We start from the raw sequence: 25,000 nt of genomic DNA on the forward strand, positions 1-25,000 counted from the left end.
GGGAACACTAATTAACATAGAATAAAAGTAAGGTCCGATGGCCAGGGAGGACAGGAAAAAAACAAAAAAAATTTCCAGACGGCTGGAGAAAAATAAAAAAATCTGCAGGGTGTGACGATGCGGGTTCGCTCCATGCTCCCATCTTGCCTCTGGGAGCCCTTGAACCCTACACACCGTTGGTAATGTTACCGATGAGCTAGGCAGTGAGGCATAACATAGCAAGGGGATGGTATACAAAAGTGCTTTTATTAAAAACAACAATCAAAACAAGGTTCAAATAAATAAAGTGCAGTGATTCAAAGTCATTAAATAAATAATCCATAAAATAAATGTGAAACGTGGAGGTTAAAATCCATCAGAAAAATCTTAAAAACAACGAGGTTAAAAACAATGCAGGAAGCAGTCTTTTCAAAACAAAACAAGCCCGGTGTCTTCTTTACCTGGCGGCTCCCCTGCTTCTTCCGTCTCGGGTTCTTCAACAGGGGAGTCGCCCGACATGCAGTTGACCTTCTCTGTGCCTGCTTCACTGTTCGGATCGCCTCAGCGACATCTGGCTCCGGTAGGCTCCCCCTGACAACGACTTAGGATCCCCCAATGACCAGGGCTCTCACGCCGGGGAATCCAACATCCCAAGTCCCGACTCCCGCTGCCTTACATGAAGAGTCACCTGCCTTCTGGTCACTCCCGCCCTTCAAAATAAACTCTGCGGGAGCGACCACTACTGCTACTCCTCAGGTGTCGGCCTAACACCCAAACTCCCTGATCAGCTGCGCACGAGCCTGCACTCGCTCGCTCGCTCACTCGCTGTCCGGCACCGACTTTCTCTCTCTCCCCCCACTGCTTCCTGCTTTCCTCCTACAATCTCCATTCTTTCCTCCTTTCATTTCTTCTCCCCACTTAGCCGACTCGCACGTCTATTTATCAAGAGGGGGTGCACGGCAGTCGTGGCAATCGGCAGCCCCTAGGAACAATTACGGATGTGGACCGTTTCTCACCTGTGCACTTAGGCAAGAAACTGCCACATCACGAACTCCTCAAGAACTACTTCGGCCACACTCCACCATGCCCCCTCGCTAAGCCACGAGCACGGTGATTATTTATTAAAACAGCCCTTTTGACGTGAGCTGTGGACCCGTTATACCACACAGGGGTTCCAAGACCACCCAGCCCCCTCTAGGTATTCTGCCTAACATAAATGACCTCAATCAGTCCTCATTGTATTCAGGGTTCTCATGGAAGGACTTGATGATGATGGTCATGTGGACCTCTTGCCTTTAATCCATCAGTGTAGGGACATCACGATGCTTTGATCAGGTGGTGGTGGCGCAGATCACCGATAAAAGAACAGCAGAGAAGGTATGGGTTAGTACACAAGTTACCGCACCACTTTCATGGATACAAACTGCACTTGTGAATGTTTGTACACAGTGTACTCGATTCATTGCAGCAGTTTTTTCAGAACAAAAAGAACAGCAAATAGTAGTTATGCATTTCACCCAGTAAAGCAGTCTTTATATTCGGTCTTAAATTCTATAAATATGTAAATACATATAAATGTAAGAGCAAAAACTCTTTATTTCCCATTTAGTTAAAAATCTGAAATTTGTCATGATGGTACATTTACGGTAGTAGATATGAATTAGTATGTGGCCCTTGGGGATGCTAAATCTCGTACCCACACTGTCACCTGTGGGGTCCCACAAGGATCAGTCCAAGGGCCGACCGTTTTTAATATCTATATGCTACCCCTGGGTCACATCATCGGCAAGCATGGAGTTCATTCCATTGCTGTGCCAATGATACGCAGCTCTATGTGAGACTGGATTCGACCTCCCTTACACCTCCATCAACCCTGCCCTCCTGCTTGGATGAGATTGAGGCCTGGATGTCCAAGAACTTCCTTAAGCTGGACAGCGCCAAAACTGAAGCTTTTTTAATTGGTACTCCCCTTCAACTTCATTCCTCTGTAAGTTGTATTTCCTTTTCTGGTCATCCCATTACCCTCTCCCCTTCTGTTACAAATTTGGGCGTCAAGTTAGACTCCCATCTGTCATTTGAGGCACATGTCCATCACCTCTGTAAAAGTGCATTCCTTCATCTCCGAAATATAGCCAAACTCTGTCCTTGCCTCTCCCTTTGTGATGCTGAAAAGCTGGTTCATGCCTTTGTCTCCTCCAGGCTGGACTATTGTAATGCACTCCTCATCGGGATACTCAACAAGAGCCTTCAAAAAAAGCAAATTCAAAATAGTGCTGCAAGGATCCTGATGAGGGTGCGGAAATATGGACACATTTCACCAATCCTTCAGTCACTTCATTGGCTCCCTATTCACCTCCGTATTGAGTAATAATTCTTGTTTGCTCATTCATCAGTGTATCAATGGAAATGCTCCACAATATCTTAAGGAACGCCTTATATTACAATCCATTACAAGAAACCTGCGTTTTCCAAATACCCCCCTGTAACCAAACTTCGTACAATGGGTGACGGAGCCTTTACTGTTGCTGCTCCACGGCTCTACCAGAGAACCTGAGAACACAGCAGACTGTGGGCTGTTTTAAAAAACACCTAAAGACGTTACTGTTCAGGAAAGTGTATTAAGAGGAATGCCACTAATTATTGTTGTTTTGTCTTTGTTAAATTTCTTTTATGTAGCACTTTGAGATTTACTACAAATGTAAAGTGACTTATAAATAAAATGAATTATTATTATTAGGTATCTGCTAAGAAAAGGCATTTTGATATTTCACTATCACCCCCGTACAATTAAAAAAGACTAAATACCCCAAAATCTCAACAATAGTTTGACGGATTTGATTGAAGTTTGTTGATGTTATAGAAAAAGGAAAATTAGCCAGTACGTGTTTTTTTTTTTAATTTGTCAATATTTATTAATATTATAATTTACATGTCTGATTTTTGGCGCGGGCTAGTTGGAGTGAATCACTGGGCATGTCAAATCACCTAGAGGTCTCCACAGGAATGCAGGAAGAAACGACGTAATGTGACATGACCTTTAGTGTACACAGCCCCCAAACTAATACCTGTTGAAGCCCCTTTTGATTTTATTGCAGCATTCTATTGGTAAGGGTAAGAGTCTTCTCAGCTTGGCACATCTTGACTTGGCAATGTTTTCCCACTCTTCCTTGCAAAAATGTCTTTAGGTCACCCCACCGATTTTCAGCTCTCGGCCGAACAATTCCAGAATGTTGATCTTCTGTTGCCGGATCCATTCTTTTGTTCATTTGGATTTGTGCTTTTGGGTGGTTGTTATGCTGCAAAGTGAAATTCCTCTTCATCATCCGAAGAAGAGCAGCCCCCAGTATACCCCATCATGCTTCATCATGGGTATGGCGTTACTTTTGTGGATGTGCTGTGTTTTCGTGCCAAACATATCTTTTGGAATTATGGCCAGATGAAAAATAGCCTTGGTCGCAACAGACCATAACATATTTTCCCACATGGGAGGCTGAATTTATCTTTGTGCAAAGCTTCCTGGGATTGGATGTTTTTTCTTTGTGAGAAAAAGTCTTTCATCTTGCTACCCCACCTCATAACCCAGACATATGACGAAGAATACGACTGGCTGTTGGCCCATGCAGGGAGCAACCAACCAGTACTTGTCAGAAAGTCCTGCAGCTCTGTTGTTGCCATTAGGCCTCTTTGCAGTTTTCTCCTTGTCTTCTCATCCGTCTTGGAGGGACATCCTGTTCTTGGTATCATCAGTGTTGTGCCATATTTTTTCCACTTGTTGACTGGTATATCTAATGCCTTTCCTTTGTGCCCATCTCCGAATCAGTGGCTTTTTATATCCATTGTGGGTGCTTTGACTTGCAGTGAAGTTGTTGTAGCCAAACCTCCATGTGAAGAATAGGGAAACATAGAATTAGGGCTAATTTAGCTAGACCAGAGGTTTCCTTCTGCCGAATCAATGTAATCAAAATGACAAAAAACGAATCTTTTAACTTTATAGTTTAGCCTTTTTGCTCTAAGAAAATGGTCCGCTGTATTATATGTAATACAATAGATAATGCTAACTTGCTACTGGTCTTATCTTTATTTAGCATTACCGTCACTGATCTGAAAGCCTAACTTAAACATGTTTATGATTAGACATTGTGATATGATCTGCCTTTATCTGTAGCACTCTTCTTCCTTTTTTTTTTTTTCTTCCTAAAAATAGCACCAAGATGGCTTTGACCTTTTCATAATCGATTAGGATGATGTCCGCAGTTCGATAAACCTTTTTCTCCACTTTTATAATGGATTCATCACCTAGGCTTCATCAGCAAGCGATTGCCCGCTACTCCATCCTGTCAAACAAAGGTCATGTCCGGCTAAAGACGAATTCAACTCAATGCGCTACAAATGTAGTTTTCATTGCTTTAGTTTATTGATTTATCTATTTAATTGTATGGTAAATCTTGACACTGTTTAGCATTTGCTGGGGTGCTGTTCTATATTCTGCGAAAGGAAAACGGGGGCTCCTGCGTGTGTTTTGTTAGATGCCATTCACTGATTTATCTTTACAGTGGAAAAGTTGGAGAAAACCAGGCCTTGACAAGCCTCCCCTCCATTTTTTTTAGGCTCAGTTCGGGTCAACAGACAGCAGCAGCAGCAGAGGATCAGCAGAAGAGTGACGGAGGCACCCGCTGTGGCCGTTAGCATGAGTGACATTTGGATGTGATCATGCAGATTGGGTGATGGGGACTTTTTATGCACCCCAGGTATTCGCCTGTGCTGACTATTCTGGGAACTGCCTGTGCCTGCAGTCACTGACTCATTCCACTAAGGTGCATTAACAACGCTCCTGTGTAACACAATGTGCTCGTCGTCACCCTAGACCAGGGGTGGGCAAAGTCATTCCTGGAGGGCCTCAGTGGCTGCAAGTTTTTGTTCCAACCCAATTGCTTAATAAGAAGCACTTATTGCTCAAGTAACACTTCTGCTTCACTTTAGTTGTCTCGCTCATTCAGATTTTGAAACCTTATTGCTTATTTTAGGCTTAAACAGCTGTATTCTTGGTTTTTTAATGGCTCTTTATTAGCACTTAGACAAAAGAAACCAGCATTTCTCCATTTATCTCGTTTCCATTTACACTTGTGTGCATTTATCATGCATTTCCTCTTCTTCTTCTTTCAGCTGCTCCTGTTAGGGGTCGCCACAGCGGATCATCTTCTTCCATATCTTTCTGTCCTCTGTATCTTGTTCTGTTATACCCATCACCGGCATGTCCTCTCTCACCACATCCATAAACCTTCTCTTAGGCCTTCCTCTTTTCCTCCTCCCAGGCAGCTCTATCCTTAGCATCCTTCTCCCAATATACCCAGCATCTCTCCTCTGCACATGTCCAAACCAACACAATCTCGCCTCTCTGACTTTGTCTACCAACCGTCCAACTTTAGCCGACCCTCTAATGTCCTCATTTCTAATTCTGTCCATCCTCGGCACACCCGTTTCAAATCTTAGCATCTTTAATTCTGCCACCTCCAGCTCTGTCTCCTGTGCCACCGTCTCCACCCCATATCACATAGCTGGTGTCACTACCGTCCTGTAGACCTTCCCTTTCACTCTTGCTGATACCCGTCTGTTACAAATTACTCCTGAACCTCTTCTCCACCCATTCCACCCTGCCTACACTTTCTTTTTAGATAGATAGATAGATACTTTATTAATCCCAAGGGGAAATTCACATACTCCAGCAGCAGCATACTGATAAAAAACAATATTAAATTAAAAAGTAATAAAAATGCAGGTAAAACAGACAATAACTTTGAATTTCACTTCTCTTCCACAATCCCCATTACTCTATACTGTTGATCCCAAGTATTTAAACTCCTCCACCTTTGCCAACTCCACTCCCTCATCCTCACCATTCCACTGACCTCCCTCTCATTTACACACATGTATTCTGTCTTATTCCTACTGACCTTCAGTCCTCTCCTCTCTAGAGCAGATCTCCACCTCTCCAGGGTCTCCTCAACCTGCTCCCTACTCTCAGTACAGATCACAATGTCATCAGCAAACATCAGTCCATAGGGACTCTTGTCTAATCTCGTCTGTCATCCTGTCCATCACCATTGCAAATAAGAAAGACCTCAGAGCCGATCCCTGATGTTATCCCACCTCCATCTTGAATGCATCCGTCACTTCTACCTCAGACCTCACCATGGTCACACTTCCCTCGTACATATCCTATACAACACTTCTCTGCCACTCCCGATTTCCTCATACAACAGCACAGCTCCTCTCGAGGCAGCCTGTCATTTGCTTTCTCCAGGTCCACAAAGACGCAATGCAACTCCTTCTGGCCTTCTCTAAACTTCTCCATCAACATTCTCAGAGCAAACACTGCATCTGTGGTGCTCGTTCTTGGCATGAAACCATCCTGCTGCTCACTAATCATCACCTCACCTCTTAACCGAGCTTTCACTAATCTTTCCCATAACTTCATGCTGTGGCTCATCAGTTTTATTCCCCTGTAGTTACTGAAGTCCTGCACATCCCCCTTATTCTTAAATATCAGCACCAGTACACTTCTTCTCCACACCTCAGGCATCCTCTCACTTTCCAAGATTCCATTAAACTGTCTGGTTAATTAAATACTTGGAAGACAAGCAAAGAGAAAAAAGTGAAGGACTGAGAATTACTCATTCAGTTTAGACTTCAAATCATTTGGATGATATCCTTAGAAAGGGAAAAACAAATCTAGGATATGAGAATTACCTGACATGGCAGAGTTAAAGCTGTAACATACCATGAAATGAAATTATTGACAAGGATTGTTTTCTAATTAAGCAACCGGGTTGGAACAAAAACCTGCAGCCACTGCGGCCCTCCAGGACTGACCTTGCCCACCCCTGCCCTAGCCAGTTATAATAGATACATAGGTATAGGGACAATATTCCTTTATATTATTGTTTCATTATAATATTGTGTGTGTAGCCTTGCAGCTATGTAATGATTTGCACTGTTTTTGAATTTCCCTGAAAGTATCTGTCTGTCTGTCTGTCTGTCTGTCTTCAGTGATGAGGTTGACATCTGTAATGAAGCCCTCAGAATTAGGAGTTTCTTCATTGATAGATGACACTCTTTCCATATTGTGGACAAGGCCCCCAATCAAACCAGCAGTAGACCACATAACATCCTCTTTAAGGAGAACCCCCCAAAAATGAAACCTGCATCCTGCTGGGCCCCCCCTATATTCCACTCTGACACTCTTATTCGTCCATAGCTCATGAAATAAAATTTCCCCATTTTTAAGACTGATCCTTTTTTCCTAACCCTTTCTTGTTCCCTTGAAGAAAACCTAAAGAACAAAACTGAGCCCAGAATCCAATAAACAAAAAGCCAGAGACGAGCAAAGTTCAAAAATGAGTGCTTAAAATGAGAAGACCCAACTCCAAAAACAGAAGGAGGGCTGAACAACAACTGGGAATCTAACTAATGCAATGACGCATTTTATAAATGTGTTTTAGATTATTTTATGTTTTGCTTTACCGTGTAGAGTCTGTTTTTGAGGTTGTTTGATTATTTCAATGTGATTTGAGCAAGATTAAATTTAATTCCCATTCCGTTTCTTTATGAGATGTGGTCACGTGACCGCGATCATCCCATCAATTACGTTACAGAATGTGACACTATAAATATAATATAAATATGGTGGTATTCGCATTTCACATTATTCCTCAGTGCTTAAAACTTCTTGAACCGCACAGTTGGTTTCTTTAACATCTAGGCCCTAGTGTCGGGTTGCGTGCTTCCTTTTTCGACATGGACTTTTGTTGTTGGTTTTGCCCTCATGTTTTGGTTGCTTTATCGTTTGTCTTTTTTGGCTCTGACCTGGTTTTCCCTTCTGACTTCAACTCTTCCTTCATGTTACAATATTCATGTTATTGTATTTTCCAAAAAAATTATTTAATAGTAGCACGTCATAAGAATTAATGTTGCTGTCCCCATAGCTGGTACGTAAGGGGGCATTGCCCTCGTTGGTTACACAAACCATTAAATTGACATACATTATTGGAACACAATAATTTGAAAAACAAAAATGCAAAATGCAGTTCATGATAATATTTCAGCAAACAACTAAAAGCTTAATGAAAATTAAGAGAAAATCATCAACATAACAAATATCAGAATAAATGGGTAAAGAAAGCAAAGCCCAGGGATGTAGCCTTGGTGATACGGTAACATCTGCTCTGCTGAGTATCACTGCTAAACTCACTTGCCCTCCCTGTTAAGTATCACTGGTCAAACCAGTTGTCTGCTGAGTCCTCTTGGTGTTTCTCCTGTTCTTACCAGTGAACAACCTCAGTTGCCCGGCTATGCCAGTCTGGGATCATCCTGCTGAGGCTCAAAGAGGAGCTACCCTTCCTGTCTGCACTGGTGCCTTGCTTTATGTGGAGGCAGTGGCGTAGCGTAGTAGGGGCGGCCCAACCCGGGCGGAACTTTTAGGGGGCAGCAAAGAATTACTGTATATTTTAGTCTTTTAAATTGAAATACCTAAATAAGGGGGTGGCGAAATTTTCCTCCGCCCCGGGCAGCTGACACCCACGCTACGCCACTGAGTGGAGGGGCGTCTTTCCGTTTCAGTTTAGTTCTTCTTCCGTTCCTTTTTGTTTCTTTCTATTTAATGTTTACCCATAATATGTCATTCCAGTGAGCAGGCGGCTCTGAAGCTGCAGGTGATTGAGAACAACACAGAGGAATGGCAGGAAGATCCTTTGTTTTGTGGCCTTGAACGAGTGGCAGGGGTCGATCTGTCGTTCATCAAGGGTGATGATGTTACTGCCTGTGCCATGCTGGTTGTCCTCAGCTACCCAGAGCTGGAGGTGAGTGAACCTTATGTGCTGTGATGTTTTCTGAGAGCTTCTGGTGCCGGACAGTTGTATGAAAAGGCTGGTAACCTTGATGAACTTGATGAATGGTGTGAAGTTAACGACTGGACACACAACAAAGATTTGGGGCAGCCACCCGTATAGATTCCCTAGCTGCAAAAGGCTTTTAGTTGAGTACAATGTGTACAGGATCGACTCCAAAGTACAACTGATTAGATAAGAAGGATGATTGGTTTTTATAGTCTGTTCCCAGGAAGTGATGTCCTCGGGACCGGGACGGGAACGATTTCTCGTAATTGGTGTGCTGAGAGAAAATAGAGAGGTTTAGCGCAACCTGCTGCCCCCTGGCCTGGTGTGGGATTGGCGTTTTCTGGTCCCTTCGGTTGACTCCCAAGCGCACGTGTGTGACAGTGGATTGTTCATTTGGTGGGTCACCCTCATTTTGAAGGAAGAATCCACCTAAAATCTACGTGAGAACATTGGTTAGCCACAACTTGTTTTCAATACTTAATTGCTTTTCTAAAATTCCAGTATTTTTTAATATCATCATTGTCAGTGGACATCCAGTCATGTTTAAATTACTAACCATTTGCTAATCATCCAGTCCCCTGCTTCCACAGCCCGGTGTTTTCAAGAGCTTGTGTAAATGTCTGTATTGCATGTGCTGCCTGTGTCCTTCTCTAGTGTTCCTTCATAACCCTATCCTTAATGTGCTTACCTTTGTTCAGTGGTTGCACACAGGAAAAGCGAGTGATTGCGGACAGTTCTCAGTGTCTGTGGTGTAGTCCCTCATGCTCTGCCTCTCTCACGCCCCGTTCAGGTGCTGTATGAGGACTGCCAGATGGTTGCTATTACTGCCCCATACATTGCTGGCTTTCTGGCTTTTCGAGAGACACCTTTCCTTGTGGAAGCTGTGCTTCGCTTGCAGAGAGAAAAGCCAAGCCTTGTTCCTCAGGTGAGGTTAGCCAATGGTGAGTAAGAAAGTCAAGTGAGTTCACTCTTGGCAGGATCTAACAAAGCCCTTTTTTTTTTCCTCCATAGGTGATCTTCGTGGATGGGAATGGCTTACTACATCACCGAGGTATTCGCTTTTCACTTATGGGTCAGTCTGTGTGAAGCCGTCACAGTCGGTGGTCACATGGATTCTCTGGTGTGCTACACCTCATGTCCCTTCTGTCTTTGCCCTCAAGGTTTTGGCCTTGCTTGTCACCTGGGTGTCTTAACACACCTGCCATGCATTGGCGTAGCCAAGAATCTGCTGCTGGTGCCTGGAGCCCCTGGTAAAGAAGAGTTCAAAGACCAGGTATGGTGCACGGCCTATCCAGTATACGTGATGTAGGGCTAAAGTAAACATTTATTCATATATAAGAGCATTGACAACCAGACCCCCACCTTTCTTGTCATGTAAGGAAATTCTGCCAGGATATGCGTAGTGAGAAGGCGTTTGGTTTTACGAAAATGTCTAGCAGCTCTGTCATCTGCCCTGGTGTTAGGGACATCTGTTCTGTTAAGCCTCATGGCCCATAGCTGCAGCGATGAGGCCCAGCTCTACTGTGATTTCTGTCAGCCTTTTTTCTTTTGGATAACATGACAGGAGTCTCTTCTGGGACTATGGGAGTCCCTTGTGATAGGGTTTTTGTGTCAAATGTTATGGAGACACGTGTTCACATCTCTCTTTGTAGGTTAAAGCGATGCAGAAAGCTGGTGACTCCTTTTCTGTGACAGACACATGTGGAAGAGTTCTGGGAAAGGTGAGCACCAGAATGCTACGTCATCTTCTTCTTCTTTTTCCTCTTCATCTTTTCCCAAGATGTTTTATAGGCTTCGGCATGATTTTTTCGGCTAGATGTTTTTCCTGATGCCAACCCTCCCCATTTATCCAACATCTTAGCGTATTCCTGGGCACGGTGCCTATGCATACTGATATTCTACTCTCCTTCCTCACTCAGGCCTTGAGGAGCTGTGACAAGAGCACCAAACCCATATTTGTGTCTGTGGGGCATCGGATTAGCCTGGACTCGGCCTTGTGCCTCACACTGTCCTGCTGCAGGCATCGCATCCCGGAGCCAATCAGACAGGTTATTATGGGGGTATCTGTGGTGTTGAGGGAGGTGGGATTTCAGAGGAGATCACAGGGAGCAGCATTTGGGGATTGAGTGGGAGTGCAGAGCAGCAGATGTGATCACTCAACACTTTGGGCTTCTATCATATAATCCTAAGTCTGTGATGTTATGATTCAGCATTAAAATGGGTCATGAAAAGAAGCAAGCGTGGGCTCGTGCTGGGCTTATGCAGAGCAGTTTAAAGAAGCAAAGCTAGTGAGTTGTGGGATGGATCTGGTTTGCTTCTGGAAGGCCTTTTTTTTTTTCAAAGTGGACACAGCCTTAGTTGAAGTTTTAATACTTCTGTGTGGGCTGTGTTACATAAAATCAGGGCAGCAGTATTTCAGATTTGGTCCTGGGAGACCCCCCATTTTAATTAAAGCAGCGCTTTCAATGTGTCTGCAGTTATTGTTTCAATGTGCAGTCGTCCAGCAGCAGTGAGCTTTACTTTTCCAGGGAATGACCTAAATGTCTTACATACAGGAATTGAATCCATTTATTATGGTTGTGCTTACGTGTTCTTTGTGTGTGTGTGTGTGTGTGATATATACTGTATATATTACACATTATAGGTAACTACATACATAGAGAGCTAATGTCCTGATTGGCTCACTGCCTGACTGTAATTCTTGGCTGCTTGCTAACAACCAAAGGAAAAGTAGTTTTCGCTAATGGAGTAATCTTGTGGCCCCGAGGCCCAGAAAAATCCAGCATCACCAAATTTAATGATATAAAAATGAGAGTTGTTTCATATTTAATAGTCGGAAAGGCCGATCTTAGTGCCGCTCTATGATGGTTTCAGAATAGTGCAGATGACATGTCTGACTGCAGGTTAGTGTCATTGTGGTTAGGTCCCATCTGTATCTTCTTCTGTATTTTCTTTTTTTTTTTGAACTTGTTTAAATTTTATATACACATATTTGCAGAAGAATCATTTTTAAGACCATGTAGGAGAAATTTAAAAAAAATGTATTTCTTGGGAGGGAGTCAGTCAGCAACATGTAGCTATATATACAGTGTGTGTGAGTGTGTGTGAGTCTACAGTATATATGTATGTATAGTATTTATTAGATGATAGACACACACACGAGCTTTCAAATGTTTGGATACTTGAGTAATGGCTCCTGAACATGTGGCTTTGCAGTCATGGGAATAATAAATTATGAATTAGTCATTTCAAGCAGCAATAGCCATTTTCAATATTATGAATGTTCTGGTTGTGTTTAAAAAAAAAAGAAAATGTCTGGGTGAGTCTATACTTTTGAACACTAGTTTGTGTGCTCATATACAGTGGGTATAGAAAAGAATCCCCCCCTTCGAAATATTCCCATTTTTTTTTGCTTTACGGCCTTATATGAAAACACACAAAAAAAATATTTCTTCCCAGCTTTACTTACTCAATGCAACCAATAACATCCAAGTGAAATATCACAACTACAGTTCAGAAAAATTATAAAAAATCAAAAACAAGACATGCTGAGATTAATAAAGGATCAGCCCCCCATGTTAATATTTTGCCTAAAGGACAGCCTCGAGTCTTTTGGGATTCTTCTCTATCAACTTTGCACATCTAGATTGAGCCCACTCAATATTTGCCCCCCACTCTTCTTTACAGAATTGTTCAAGTTCGGTCAAATTGAATGGTGAGCGTTGGTGGGCTGCTATTTTCAGTTGGATTTAGGTCTGGGTACGGACTGTGCCATACGAGGACATTCACTTTTTTCTCCTTCAGCCACTGTGCTGTCAATTTTGCTGGGTTCTTTGGGTCGTTGTCTTGTTGAAAGGTGAACATTCTGCCCATCTTCAACTATCTGGCAGATGGTAGCAGGTTTTCCTCAAGAACGTGACGGTATTTTGCCCCATTCATTTTTCCTTCTACCCTAACGAGAGCCCCAGGCCCTCCACAACAGGATGCTGCCACCTCCATGCTTTACTGTCGGTATGGTGTGTTGTGGATGGTGAGTTGCATTGGATTTCTGCCAGGTGTACCATTTGGTGTTGAAGACAAATAGTTTGATTTTGGTCTCATCTGACCAGAAGACCTTTTTTCATTTGGCATCAGAATCTTGAAGGTGCATTCTGGCAAAGCTCAAATGAGCCTTAATGCGGCCTTTCTTGAGAAGTGGCTTTTTCCTTGCGACCCTCCTGAACAAGCCACAATTGTGGAGCACCTGTGAAATTGTTGTCACATGCACACAATGACCACTCTTTGCCATTAAATCCTGTAAGTCCTTCAAAGTGGCCATTGGCCTCTTGGTAGCCTCTCTTACCAGTTTTATCCTTGCTCTTCCATCCAGTTTGGAGGATCCAGGGAGGGTCCTAGTAGTACCAGACACTTGCCACTTCTTTATTATGGCCTTCACTGTGCTCCTTGGGATTGATGAAGCCTTTGAGATTTTTTTGCATCGTCTCCTGCCTTATGCCTGTCCAACTCTATCCCTGAGATCTTTTGAAAGTGGCTTGCCACCCAGAGCCAGTTGTTTGCTGTCAGTTGCACTACCAAGCAAGGGAGTGAATGCTCCAGGAACAGCTTCACTAATCCCATGGATTACAACTGATCACAGGTGGAAGGAAGCCAGTAACCATGGTCTGCAATGGAAATGGTGGCCACTTACACCTGATTGAGTTTAGGAGGGGGTGATCCTTTATTCATCTCAGGATTTCTTGTTTTTTACTTTTTAAAATTCTTGTGAACTGTAGCTGTGATATCTTTCACTTGGATGTTGAAGATTGCATTGAGTAAGTAAAGATGTAATAAATGTTGGTTTGTGTGTTTTCATTTAAGGCTGTAAAGCAAAAAAAAAATGGGAATATTGTGATTCTTTTCTATACCCACTGTATATGGTGCCTTCAGAAAGTATTCAGACCCATTCCTTTTTTCACATTTTGTTATGTTGCAGCATTGTATTAAAGTCATTGAAATTCAGTCTTTCCTTCAGAATGAAAACAAAATCTGCACCCTTTACAGTGACACTTCAGATCTGGTCCAAATGCATGTCTGATTCTATTGATCATTGTTGAGATGTTTCTACACCTTATTTGGAGTCCACCTGTGGTCAGTTCAATTGATTGCACATGATTATGAAAAGAACATACCTGTCCATTGAAAGTCCCACCGTTGGCATTGTTTTTTAGAACATCTGTGAAAGATCTTTAATTGGGTTTGGTGATTACTAGGATTTCGGGAAAAGCATTTTACATTATGAAATATGGTCACCCAGGCTGGAGGAGTTAAAGAAGAAGAGAGGTCTCCGAGCCATACTGAAGCTGTGGTGAGAGGCTTGTGATTTGAATTCCACAATACAATATGGAGGCTGGAGACTGGACATTTAGAGGGGGAGAAAAAAACTAGACAGGGAATCGAGAAAGATAAGCAGGCAAAGCCGAGGCAAGGGAGACGCCACATGCTATTAACAATAACAGAATTTGTAAGTAAAAGTAAAAGGAAAGTTTGTTTAAATGTTTTTTTTTAAACAGATCATGTATGTTCAACACATAATAGGCGGAAATGTGACCAAGCAACGTAGTAAACCGCTGGTTTGTTTGTTGTTGGCATCACATTGTTAATTGGAAGATCGTCAAGAAACAAAGAAGCAGTTAATTAGAACATGGCTTTGGAACATTTTAGGGGATTCTCAATGGCTGCCTTTTATGAATGCACTTATGTATTATTCCTAGACAGATACAGTCGTTAGAAACCTTGTGTGAAATAACCAACTTTATATATCAGTTTGTCTTAAAATATGGTCTGATCATAATCTAAGTTGCAGTACAGTCTGGTTTAACTAATAACACTCAAATTCTTGTGTCATTCTTGTACATATTGAGTACATCATGCAAACATTTACAGGTCTGTGTTGGAAAAGTATGAGGACCACTAGGCTGATCACTTTAACAAAAGCTAACTGGAGGCAGGAGTCAGCAAACCTGGAGTCCAACCAATGAAACGAGATTGGAGGTGGGCTTTAGAGACACTTTGACCTATAAAAAAAGATTTGAGCATCTTGAGCTTGCTATTCACTAAAAGCATCTACTCATTCAAAGCATATTTTACGGAAAAGAGACCCCAGAAGATCTACGATCATTATTTTGTTGATTTGCATAAAGCTGGGAAGAGTTGCAAAGCAATTTCAAAGAGTTTAAATATTCACCAGTCCACAATTACACAGAGAGAGAAGGTTAGGAGCATACGCTGATACAGCACATTGCTGCACCCACTACATGACGATCCAACATTAGGATGTGAGTGCAGCCATGCAATGGGCGACACCTCAGCACCACACTAGTTCAGATGGCATGGGACACAAACTGTGTATAAATTGCAGACAATTTAGTACTGTGGCTGCTCTCCCTAGAAATGGGTGCCCAGGCTCAATTCAAGAATGCACAGTGAGGTAAAGAGAGAGAGTAAAAGCTAAAGGCTTGTAGAAATCACCGGAACAAGCTAACATCTCTGTTCATGAGTCTACCATACACAAAACATTGAAAAGGCATGGTGTCCTGGAAGAAGGAAACAAATAATCGCTCCAGACCTGAAGTTTGCCAGCGACCATCTTGACACTTCATAATGCTATTGGCCAAAATGTTTTTTGCACTACTAAAGCTGAATTGTTCAAGAACGATATTCAGTAGTACATATGACGCAAAAAAGGCAACACATACCAACATGAAACCCATCATTACAAAGGTAAAATGCACAGGAGGGAGCATTATGATTAAGGGCAGCTTTGCTAATTTGGGGTATGGACAGCTTGCTGTCATCCATCCATCCATCCATCCATCCTCTTCCACTTATCTGAGATCAGGTCGCGGGGACAGCAGCTTGAGCAGAGATGCCCAGACTTCCCTCTTCCTGGCCACTTCTTCCAGCTCTTCCGGGGGACTCCTGAGGCGTTCCCATGCCAGCCGGGAGACATAGTCCCTCCAGCGTGTCCTGGGTCTTCCCCGGAGCCTCCTCCCGGTTGGACGTGCCCGGAACACCTCACCAGGGAGGCGTCCAGGAGGCATCCTGATCAGATGCCCGAGCCACCTCATCTGACTCCTCTCGATGCGGAGGAGCAGCGGCTCTACTCTGATCCCCTCCCGGATGACTGAGCTTCTCACCCTATCTTTAAGGGAGAGCCCAGACACCCTGCAGAGGAAACTCATTTCAGCCATTGTATTCGCGATCTCGTTTTTTCAGTCACTACCCATAGCTCATGACCATAGGTGAGGGTAGGAGCGTAGATCGACTGGTAAATTGAGAGCTTTGCTTTACGGCTCAGCTCCTTTTTCACCACGACAGACCGATGCAGAGCCCACATCACTGCAGACACCCCACCAGTCCGCCTGTCGATCTCACGCTCCATTCTTCCCTCACTCATGAAAAAGACCCCGAGATACTTGAACTCCTCCACTTGGCGCAGGATCTCGCTCCCAACCCTGAGAGGGCACTCCACCCTTTTCCGGCTGAGGACCATGGTCTCGGATTTGGAGGTGCTGATTCTCATCCCAGCCGCTTCACACTCAGCTGCGAACCGATTCAGAGAGAGCTGAAGATCACGGCCTGATGAAGCAAACAGGACAACATCATCTGCAAAAAGCAGTGACCCAATCCTGAGTCCACCAAACCAGACCCTCTCAACACCCTGGCTGCGTCTAGAAATTCTGTCCATAAAAGTTATGAACAGAATCGGTGACAAAGGGCAGCCCTGGCGGAGTCCAACTCTCACTGGAAACGGGCTCGACTTACTGCCGGCAATGTGGACCAGGCTCTGACACCGGTTGTACAGAGACCGATCAAGGGGAAAATGACTTCCCAAGTTCATCAAGGTATCCTACAGAATAATGTCATGGTGGATTTTCACTTGATGAAACAGGACACTGGCCCTAAATATTGAAGAACTACAGAACACTTTCAAAAAATGAACTTTGAGAGTGGCCCAGAGGAGATGCTGTGGAATGACCTTGCAGCATACATCCTAAAAATATGACTCGGCTGAAACTGTTCGATAAGGAAGAACAGTTACAAATTCCTCCTGAACGTTGTGCAGGTCTGATCTGCAGCTGCTGGAAGTGCTTGTTTGAGGTGATTGCAGCCAAGTGAGGTTCGACCGATCATTAAATCCAAGCGGTCAGTTACTTTTTCCACAGCACGCTGTCTGTGTGACGGGTGTGTTCAGTAAAGACAAGAAATGTTCTAATCTTTGTGCATTATTAGCTTCAACATATTGTGCTTGTCTGCACTTGTGACTTAAATTAAGATCAGATCACATCTTATTAACAATTAGTGCAGAAAACCAAGTAATACCAAAGGGTTTAAATACTTTATTTTTTATTTTTTGACCAATAATTTACCCAGTTAGCACAAGGTTGCCAAGGATAAATAGGGAGACAGTAAAGGAAAAGCTTGTCAAAAACAATATATGAAAATAGTGACTGGAGATTCCCTTTTTAAAGCCAGTGTGAGCGTGACCAGAATTGTGTAACAAATGTTAGTGTAAGGAGCATCCCAGACTGGAATTATACTTAAAACAGGAGGCTGGCAGAATTGACAACATGACAGGTCTGTTCCCTCGTGCACAAAACGGCACCTTGTCAGCCACCAGTTGATAAATGGCTCCTACTGCTTACTACTGTTTGTGGCAGGTGTAGTCCCAAGTGCTCGCCTCTTTAAATGAAAACTAGATTAAGAAGGATGTAAGCAAGTACTTGCTCTCTTTATGTTTCTGATTAAAACGATTCTTTTTACTCTTTTGGACCTTTTACTCGATGATAGACTCACCTTTCAGAAGCATGCACTTACAATAGATATAGATACAGAACGTGTACGATGCATGCAGAAGCAATCGCTCACAGCACACGGTGACTTAATTGCTGCAGCGCCGTCAGAGACACTTCTCTGCTAGCAAGCTCTCTCAGATCATTGCTTGTGCATGTCTCACCCAGTACCGTCACTCCCCATTTAGCACGAACTCTTGATATCGTTAGTCACGTTGGGGGCTCAGTTGTACACGCACATCTTCCACCGTCAGTGCATCTCACACGCATTCTCAGATTTCCTCTGCCACTTCAGAATTAATTTGTGCTGCTGGAATGTCAAGCAAACCTCGCACCGTTTTGTTATTCTGCTCTGAAGCACAACTCCATCTGTTCAGGGTATGCTTACGCTTATTTCATTTTTGGTTCCACCATGAATGTGATCATTGTGGAGACGCCCTGCATCTGTATTAGGCTGAAGTGTGACGTGCTACTTTTATTGGCCTTTTTAGAAAATTGCAGAATGCAGCTTGTCAATATGATAATTCAAATTTGAAAGCGCCGCTGACTGAAATGAACAAAGTTTGATCTTCCACACTGAAAGAGAAGAATTCACCTTTATAAAGATTAGGGCTTTTAGAACGTTTCTTACATTTTTGTTTCACATTGAATTATAATGGATTCAATTTGGCTTTTTTGACACAGAAAAATGACAATTTAATGTATAAGTGAACACAGATCTCTGCAAAGTCTGAAGGTCTAACCTAACACAAATATAAAACAGAAAATTATTGATTGCACAGGTATTCACCCCCTTTAATAGGACTCACCAAAATCTTCACTGGGGAAGCCAACTGGCTTTAGAAGTTCAATGGAGATCACCTGCCTGGGGTTTAAACTGACTGTATTATAAATGCGCCTTTATCTAGAAGGTCCAACTTATGGTACGTCGGTATGGTGAACTAACCTACACAAAAAATAAGAGAATAGAATGCTCCAAGCAACTCTGTGGAAAGGACAGGTCAGGGGATCGAGACAAGAAAATATCCAAGTCACTTGTTATATCCCTTGGAGTCCATTAAAATGAATCATTAAGAAATGGTGGAGAGTATGGCAGAGCTGTCAGTCTGCCTGGGTAAGGCCATCCACAAAAGCTGAGTGATCATTCAAGAAAAAGATGAATGAAGGAGGCCACCAAGAGATCTGTGAGAGCTCTGAAGGATCTGCAAGCTAACGTGGCTGAGATTGGAGAGATTCTGCAGGCAACAACTGTGCCCGGGTGCTTCACCAGTCGCAGGTTTATGAGAGCGTGGCAAAGAGAAAGGCACTGTTTGGGGGGGAAAAAAAAAATGCATACTGTATTACACACCATCTCGGCTAGTTTCCTCGAAGACACATGGGAGACTCTGAAGTTAGCTGGAAGATGGTTCTATGGTCTGATGAGAACAAAATCGAGATTTTTTGGCCATCAGACTAAATGCCATTGTTTTGTGAGACTTAAGAAGACCATTTATTAGGCTCATCTACTCTCACTCTTGAAGATTAAAACACACACGCGCACACATAGTGATCCTAGCCAGACTAACAAACGTGCAGGTGTCATCGTGAAACACATTAAAGCGCTGCCCTTGGTTTTATGCCCACTTACCAACCAAACAATGTCTCACTTTTGCCGCAGTTGTTCTAGTTATTGAGGAGTGACCTTAACAGTCTTGATAAACCCTGTGGGCAAGAAAACAGTGATCTTCCCTGCATTAGGTTCCCTCTCGTTATTTAAACCAACCTAGATAAAAGGCAAAGTTTAGAAAATATAAAAGCAATGTGGCGCTTATTAACATATAACAGTACCAAATAGAAGAATATAAAATAGATAGCAAAGTCTGGATCTTTAAAGTCTTACTGAAAATCAGAAATGTCAAAAAGCGGATTTTGTTCTGGCCCGCTTTTGATGAGCAATCGGTGTTATTTCATAGGTTACCTCCTCCGACATCCAGATGAAATGGTCACACGTGTCTCAATCTCTGTGTTGTTGCCCCTTCAGTCGTTGACTCTTTTGGTCCCTTTGTACAAACCATATTTATGTTAAAATCCTCAAGACCCACGGCATTATCCTCATTTGATTGGCTGGCTTGTCTTTATGATGAATGACTCTGATCGGAGTGCTTGATCTTTGAGGCTCCTCCGCACTTCTTCCTTTCTCAAATTATAAACTAATTGTGTCCTGCGGTGTCCGATCTTTCCAAAGTAATAAACTATTTAAAAAACACTTGCCGCCTTTTCTCTCCACCATTAAATTGTAAACCGGTAAACACAGATGTACTAAGGTTAGAATTTACTAGTACACTACAGGATGAATGTGGAAGAAAGGATACAATTAATGTCCTGAAAATTCAGTTCATGCTGGTTTGTTTGAGCAAAATAATGAAAACTTGATATAATGTCTGCTGTTAAAAAATGGATTTTCCACTCCAGGGGCACCATGTTTGAAATTAACCAGACAGCACACATTATTAAAAACACACCATCCCCGCCATGAACCATGTTGATGATGTGAGGATTCTTTTCTGCAGAAGGTCCTAGAAGGCTTGTAAGAGTGGAGGGGAACATGCAAGGAAATCTGGACGAAGAGTCTGCAATAAACCTGCACTTTTGTTTTGTAACAAGACAACACGCCAAGCATTAAGCTGAAGTTACCCAGGAATGGCCTGAAAACAACAGTGTTAATGTCCTAGATTGGCCACGTCAGAGTCCTCCTCTCAATACAATTCAGAATGTGTAGCTGAACTTGACTGTGCACGCTGGCAGAGCTTGAGCAGTTTTGGACAGAAGAATGGGGGGAATTGTCAGAGTCCCAATGTGCAAAGCTGACAGAGATTGTGAGAGACCTGTGCATGGGGACTCGAGGCTGTCATGGCAGCCAGAGGTGCATCTGTTCAGTCCTGACTAGAAGGGGGTGAGTACTTATGTAATCAATTAGTTTCCATTTTTCATTTGTGATTAATTTGGACCACTTTGCAGAGATCTGTTTTCACTTTGACATTAAATTGTTTTTTTTTTTTTCCTCTTGATCAACAAAGCCTAATTAAATCAACTGAACTGTGACTTGATGTTGCTTAACAAACCTCCAAGTGGGTGGGTACTTTTTATAAGCGCTGTATGTATATGTAGGGCGGCACGGTGGCACACTGGGTGAGTTAGGAGTCCTTGGTTCGCTTCCCGGGTCCTCCCTGCGTGGAGTTTGCATGTTCTCCCCGTGTCTGGGTGGGTTTCCTCCCACAGTCCAAAGACATGCAGGTCTGGTGCATTGGCGATCCTAAATTGTCCCTAGTGTGTGCGTGGTGTGTGGGCGTGTGTCCTGCAGTGGGTTGGCACCCTGCTCGGGGTTTGTTTCCTGCCTTGCACCCTGTGTTGGCTGGGATTGGCTCCAGCACACCCCCATGACCCTTTAGTTAGGATATAGGGGGTTGGGTAATGGATGGATTCATAACTTTTATGGACAGAATTTCTAGGCACAGCCAGGGTGTTGAAGGGGTCCGGTTTGGTGGACTCAGGATTGGGTCACTGCTTTTTGCAGATGATGTTGCCCTGTTTGCTTCATCAGGCCGTGATCTTCAGCTCTCTCTGGATCGGTTCACTGCTGAGTGTGAAGCGGCTGGGATGAGAATCAGCACCTCCAAATCCAAGACCATGGTCCTCAGCTGGAAAGGGTGGAGTGCCCTCTCAGGGTTGGGAGAGAGATCCTGCCCCAAGTGGAGGAGTTCAAGTATCTTGGTGTCTTGTTCACGAGTGAGGGAAGAATGGAGCGTAAGATCGACAGGCGGATTGGTGTGGTGTCTGCAGTGATGTGGGCTCTGCATCGGTCTGTCGTGGTGAAAAAGGAGCTGAGCCGTAAGGCAAAGCTCTCAATTTACCAGTCGATCTACGCTCCTACCCTCACCTATGGTCATGAGCTATGGGTAGTGACCGAAAGAACGAGATTGCGAATACAGTCGGCTGAAATGAGTTTCCTCCGCAGGGTGTCTGGGCTTTTCCTTAAAGATAGGGTGAGGAGCTCAGAATAGAGCATCGAGAGGAGTCAGATGAGGTGGCTCGGGCATGTCTAACCAGGAGGAGACCCTGGGGAAGACCCAGGACACGCTGGAGGGACTATGTCTCCCGGCTGGCATGGGAACGCCTCGGGATTCCCATGGAAGAGCTAGAAGAACTGGCCGAGGAGAGGGAAGTCTGGGTATCTCTGCTCAAGCTGCTGCCCCCGTGACCCGATCTCGGATAAGCGGAAGAGGATGGATGGATGGATAGATGCATGTATGGGTGGATGTATGTATGCATTTTTTTATATTTGCAAAGAATGAAGCCTTTCTTATCTCCAGTAAGTAATGTTTGATTAGGGACAAAATGGTAATGAAAATGAGAGGACTGCTCCAATATCGCCACGTGCCTTAGAAAGCAAACAAAAGTTCAAAAAAAGCCATGCAGCATAAACAGCAGCCCTCATTTTTTAAGGAGAGACATGAGCAAGCATAACAATCTCAAACCCACTTAAGCTAATTTAAGGTCACAATAGGAACAGGGAACAATAATCCAGAACAAGGCAGAAGCCAACTGTGGACGCTGGGGGCCAGTCTTTTGCAGAAGTCGCTCAGCATGCCAGTAAAGAATTGCTAATTAGTCTCACACGCACATATGTTTGGGATTTGGGGGGAAATGCATGTGTACAACCTGCATACTCCATAGAGGCAGTGCGTGGGCACGAATCTGAGCTCAAGACACTGGATCTGTGAGGAACCTCTGACACCCAACGAGCAGGTTAATTGTGGTACACGATCTGAAACGTTAACATCCGAACTGATGTCAGCCAATGCTGGAATCAAAGCAAGTCAACTTTTATTTTTATTTAATGCTTTTCAAAACAAAGTCCATCCCAAAACACTGGCTGAAATGGAGTAGTACACTTAACGCAGAGAATTGTTGAAAGTAAATTCGCAAAGAGCTGGTGAAACTTAACAACAGTTGATTTGACAACCTTCTGTAATTTTTGAATCCAGAACTGGATGGTGGTGCAGGTTGATTCCACTTTCCCTGTTAACCTTCGTGGAGCCACTTGAACCCGTCACCGTCAATATCATAACCAAATTGAGCTGGGCAGAGGAGGACACATACACATAGCAAGGAGCAGGTGAAAAAGTGAGCAAGTGCTTTTAGTAAAACTCCAAAACCAAACGGTGTTCAAAAGTGATGTGCTCAAACGGTCTTCCATACAGGAGCGGCGTTTTGGGGTGGCAAGTGGGGTGACTGCGCCTAAGGGGGTCTTGCTTTTAAGGTCCGAATGTCCCGCTCGAGCAGATTTGTCAAGTAATATTCTCCAGTTATATTTTGATAAAGTCCGCATGTTATCTTGCAAAAATGTAGCTAAATACTGTAATGAGAAAATCCGGTGTAGGTTAACATCATTTTTATTAAATTCGCACGCAAGTTTATACAGTCCACACATACCGGTAACAGCGTTTGACGTAACCGGCCCCTCGTGGGGTTGACCCTGCACACCCCTAAGGCCACCTCTGCTTACATAAGTAATCAATGCAATTCAAACGAAGTGCTTGTGGAGGTTAAAAACAATTCAAATTAATTATCCATAAAAGCAAAGTTAAGATAGGAAACTGTCCTTTAAAATTCAGTCCCCGGTGCAGCCCTCTAAAATTGCAGCAGAGGAGACCCCCCAACCGACAGACACAGCCGTCCTTCTTAAACTGGCTCAGGTCCCTACTGTCCATGGCTTTACAGCAGGGCTCCCTATCGGACCCTCCCCTCTCCGACTCCTGCTGCCTTCCCAGACTTATGCGGAAGCAGCATCAGGATCGCTCCAGCTCCATGACTGCTCCAGCCCCTGAGTGTTGGCCGCACGTTCCTCTCAGGGGGCTCTCTCAACCCTCCTGCCTGCAAATTTTCATTCTTTTAACTTCTGTCTTCTTTCTCTCTTTTCATTCTTTTCATTTTTCTTTCCTCTTTCTGCCCCGTGCAGGCTTCTCATATAGCGACACTCCTAAAGGGGCAGAGGTGTAAACACACCGCTAGTTGGCGCACACACTCGCACGTGCCTCTGCAATCAACCAGGCATCCGTGCTCTTAGCCTGCACTTTCCTGGGGCGCGGTTATTTATCTCTCTATTATAAAAAAAAAAATCTAAGGGAGACAAGATGTGATCTTCTCGGAAGACAATTTGAAGTCCCGAGAAAGACACTTTAACTTGCTCCCAGCTCTTAAAACAATGACAAGCGACAAGGAAAACACGCAGCTTGCAGCAGATGATATGACAGCTTCTCCTTACGTGTGTTTAGCCACCCTAACCCCCTCTCTTCACAACGCAAGCAGCAGAGACACGAACTGGCAAAAAGGACAGCGGCTGTACAGTCTTTAAAATGATCGACGGGCAGCTGCTCCCTTCACAACGTGAGCAGCGTTATACATCCTGCGAGACAGACATTTAACCACGCCCGGGGCCGGAAATAAAGGACAAGTATTGTGTTGACATCGTCACGCGAGACAAGGCAGTGAGCCATCATTTAAAACAAGTCCACAGACATCTAACCTAGCAGTTGTTGGATTGCTTTTGGGAGACATGCATCGTGTGCTCCCAGCTCTTAAAACAACGACATGCGACAAGCAGAACAGGCAGCTCGCCAGCAGCAGAAAGACAGCAGATGATCCGACGGCATCTCCTTAGTGTGCCCCCCTTCACAACACGAGCAGCGTTATACGTTTTTAAAAGTAAAAGTGAAAATAATGCATATGTAACACTTCCCATGAAAATAACAATCTCTTTAAATTGTATATCCAGTAAACCAAACACGGGGGTGGGCGAGCGAAGTGAGCAGGGGACGGATCCCCCAGGTTTATTTAAAATTAGTTCAATGCCGTGGACCACGTATCACACACTGCAGGCTCAAAATATGACTTGCTGGAGTTTTTTTTTCTAATTGATAAATTATAATTCAGTCTGTAAATGAAATGTACGTATTTTGTCCTTTTTTTATTTTCTTTCCCTTTCCAATAAGACACATTAACCCGTTTCACGTTTGAAGTCATAAAGTTTTAATTGCTACTTCTTTCTAATAAAGCGTGGAATGCATTCTGGTAAGTATTTTAAGAATTGCTTTTGAAAGGACCGGTAAAATGAGTAATTTTTTATTTTCCACTCTGACTTTACGAACTGTTCTCAACATCATTCAGATTACCGAAAAAGGTTAATTTCGAGAAATAGTCTGCAATGCATTTTTCACCATTAAGTGCATTTGAAAATTGATCTCAACATATACAGAATAA

General features: G+C 43.5%; 1 protein-coding gene across 4 annotated transcripts; it reads left to right on the forward strand.

Moving 5' to 3' along the window:
- The first annotated feature begins 4,076 nt into the window (after nucleotides 1–4,076).
- LOC120522453 (endonuclease V-like) lies at nucleotides 4,077–20,694 on the forward strand. 4 transcript variants are annotated; one of them, XM_039743385.1, is made up of 9 exons: nucleotides 4,077–4,326; nucleotides 4,587–4,727; nucleotides 8,663–8,834; nucleotides 9,661–9,795; nucleotides 9,882–9,921; nucleotides 10,031–10,143; nucleotides 10,523–10,591; nucleotides 10,790–10,918; nucleotides 20,251–20,691. In XM_039743385.1, exons 2-9 carry the CDS (start codon nucleotides 4,717–4,719, stop codon nucleotides 20,269–20,271), a joined length of 690 nt encoding a protein of 229 aa, XP_039599319.1. In that variant the 5' UTR covers nucleotides 4,077–4,326; nucleotides 4,587–4,716; the 3' UTR covers nucleotides 20,272–20,691. The 4 variants fall into 4 exon arrangements, with proteins under 4 accessions (XP_039599319.1, XP_039599322.1, XP_039599323.1 ...); XM_039743388.1 differs by lacking the exon at nucleotides 20,251–20,691 and adding an exon at nucleotides 20,153–20,205 and having other exon boundaries at nucleotides 4,078–4,326; XM_039743389.1 differs by having other exon boundaries at nucleotides 4,080–4,326; nucleotides 4,587–4,793; nucleotides 20,251–20,694.
- Nucleotides 20,695–25,000: the final 4,306 nt, after the last annotated feature.

The sequence above is a fragment of the Polypterus senegalus genome, unplaced genomic scaffold (genome assembly GCF_016835505.1).
Source record: "Polypterus senegalus isolate Bchr_013 unplaced genomic scaffold, ASM1683550v1 scaffold_4037, whole genome shotgun sequence".
In the NCBI taxonomy this organism is placed as follows: Eukaryota; Metazoa; Chordata; class Cladistia; order Polypteriformes; family Polypteridae; genus Polypterus; species Polypterus senegalus.

Coding starts and splice junctions, on each gene's coding strand:
- LOC120522453 (XM_039743385.1), top strand. Junction 8,835..9,660: donor TCAGCTACCCAGAGCTGGAG/GTGAGTGAACCT, acceptor CGCCCCGTTCAG/GTGCTGTATGAGGACTGCCA. Junction 9,922..10,030: donor TGGCTTACTACATCACCGAG/GTATTCGCTTTT, acceptor TTTGCCCTCAAG/GTTTTGGCCTTGCTTGTCAC.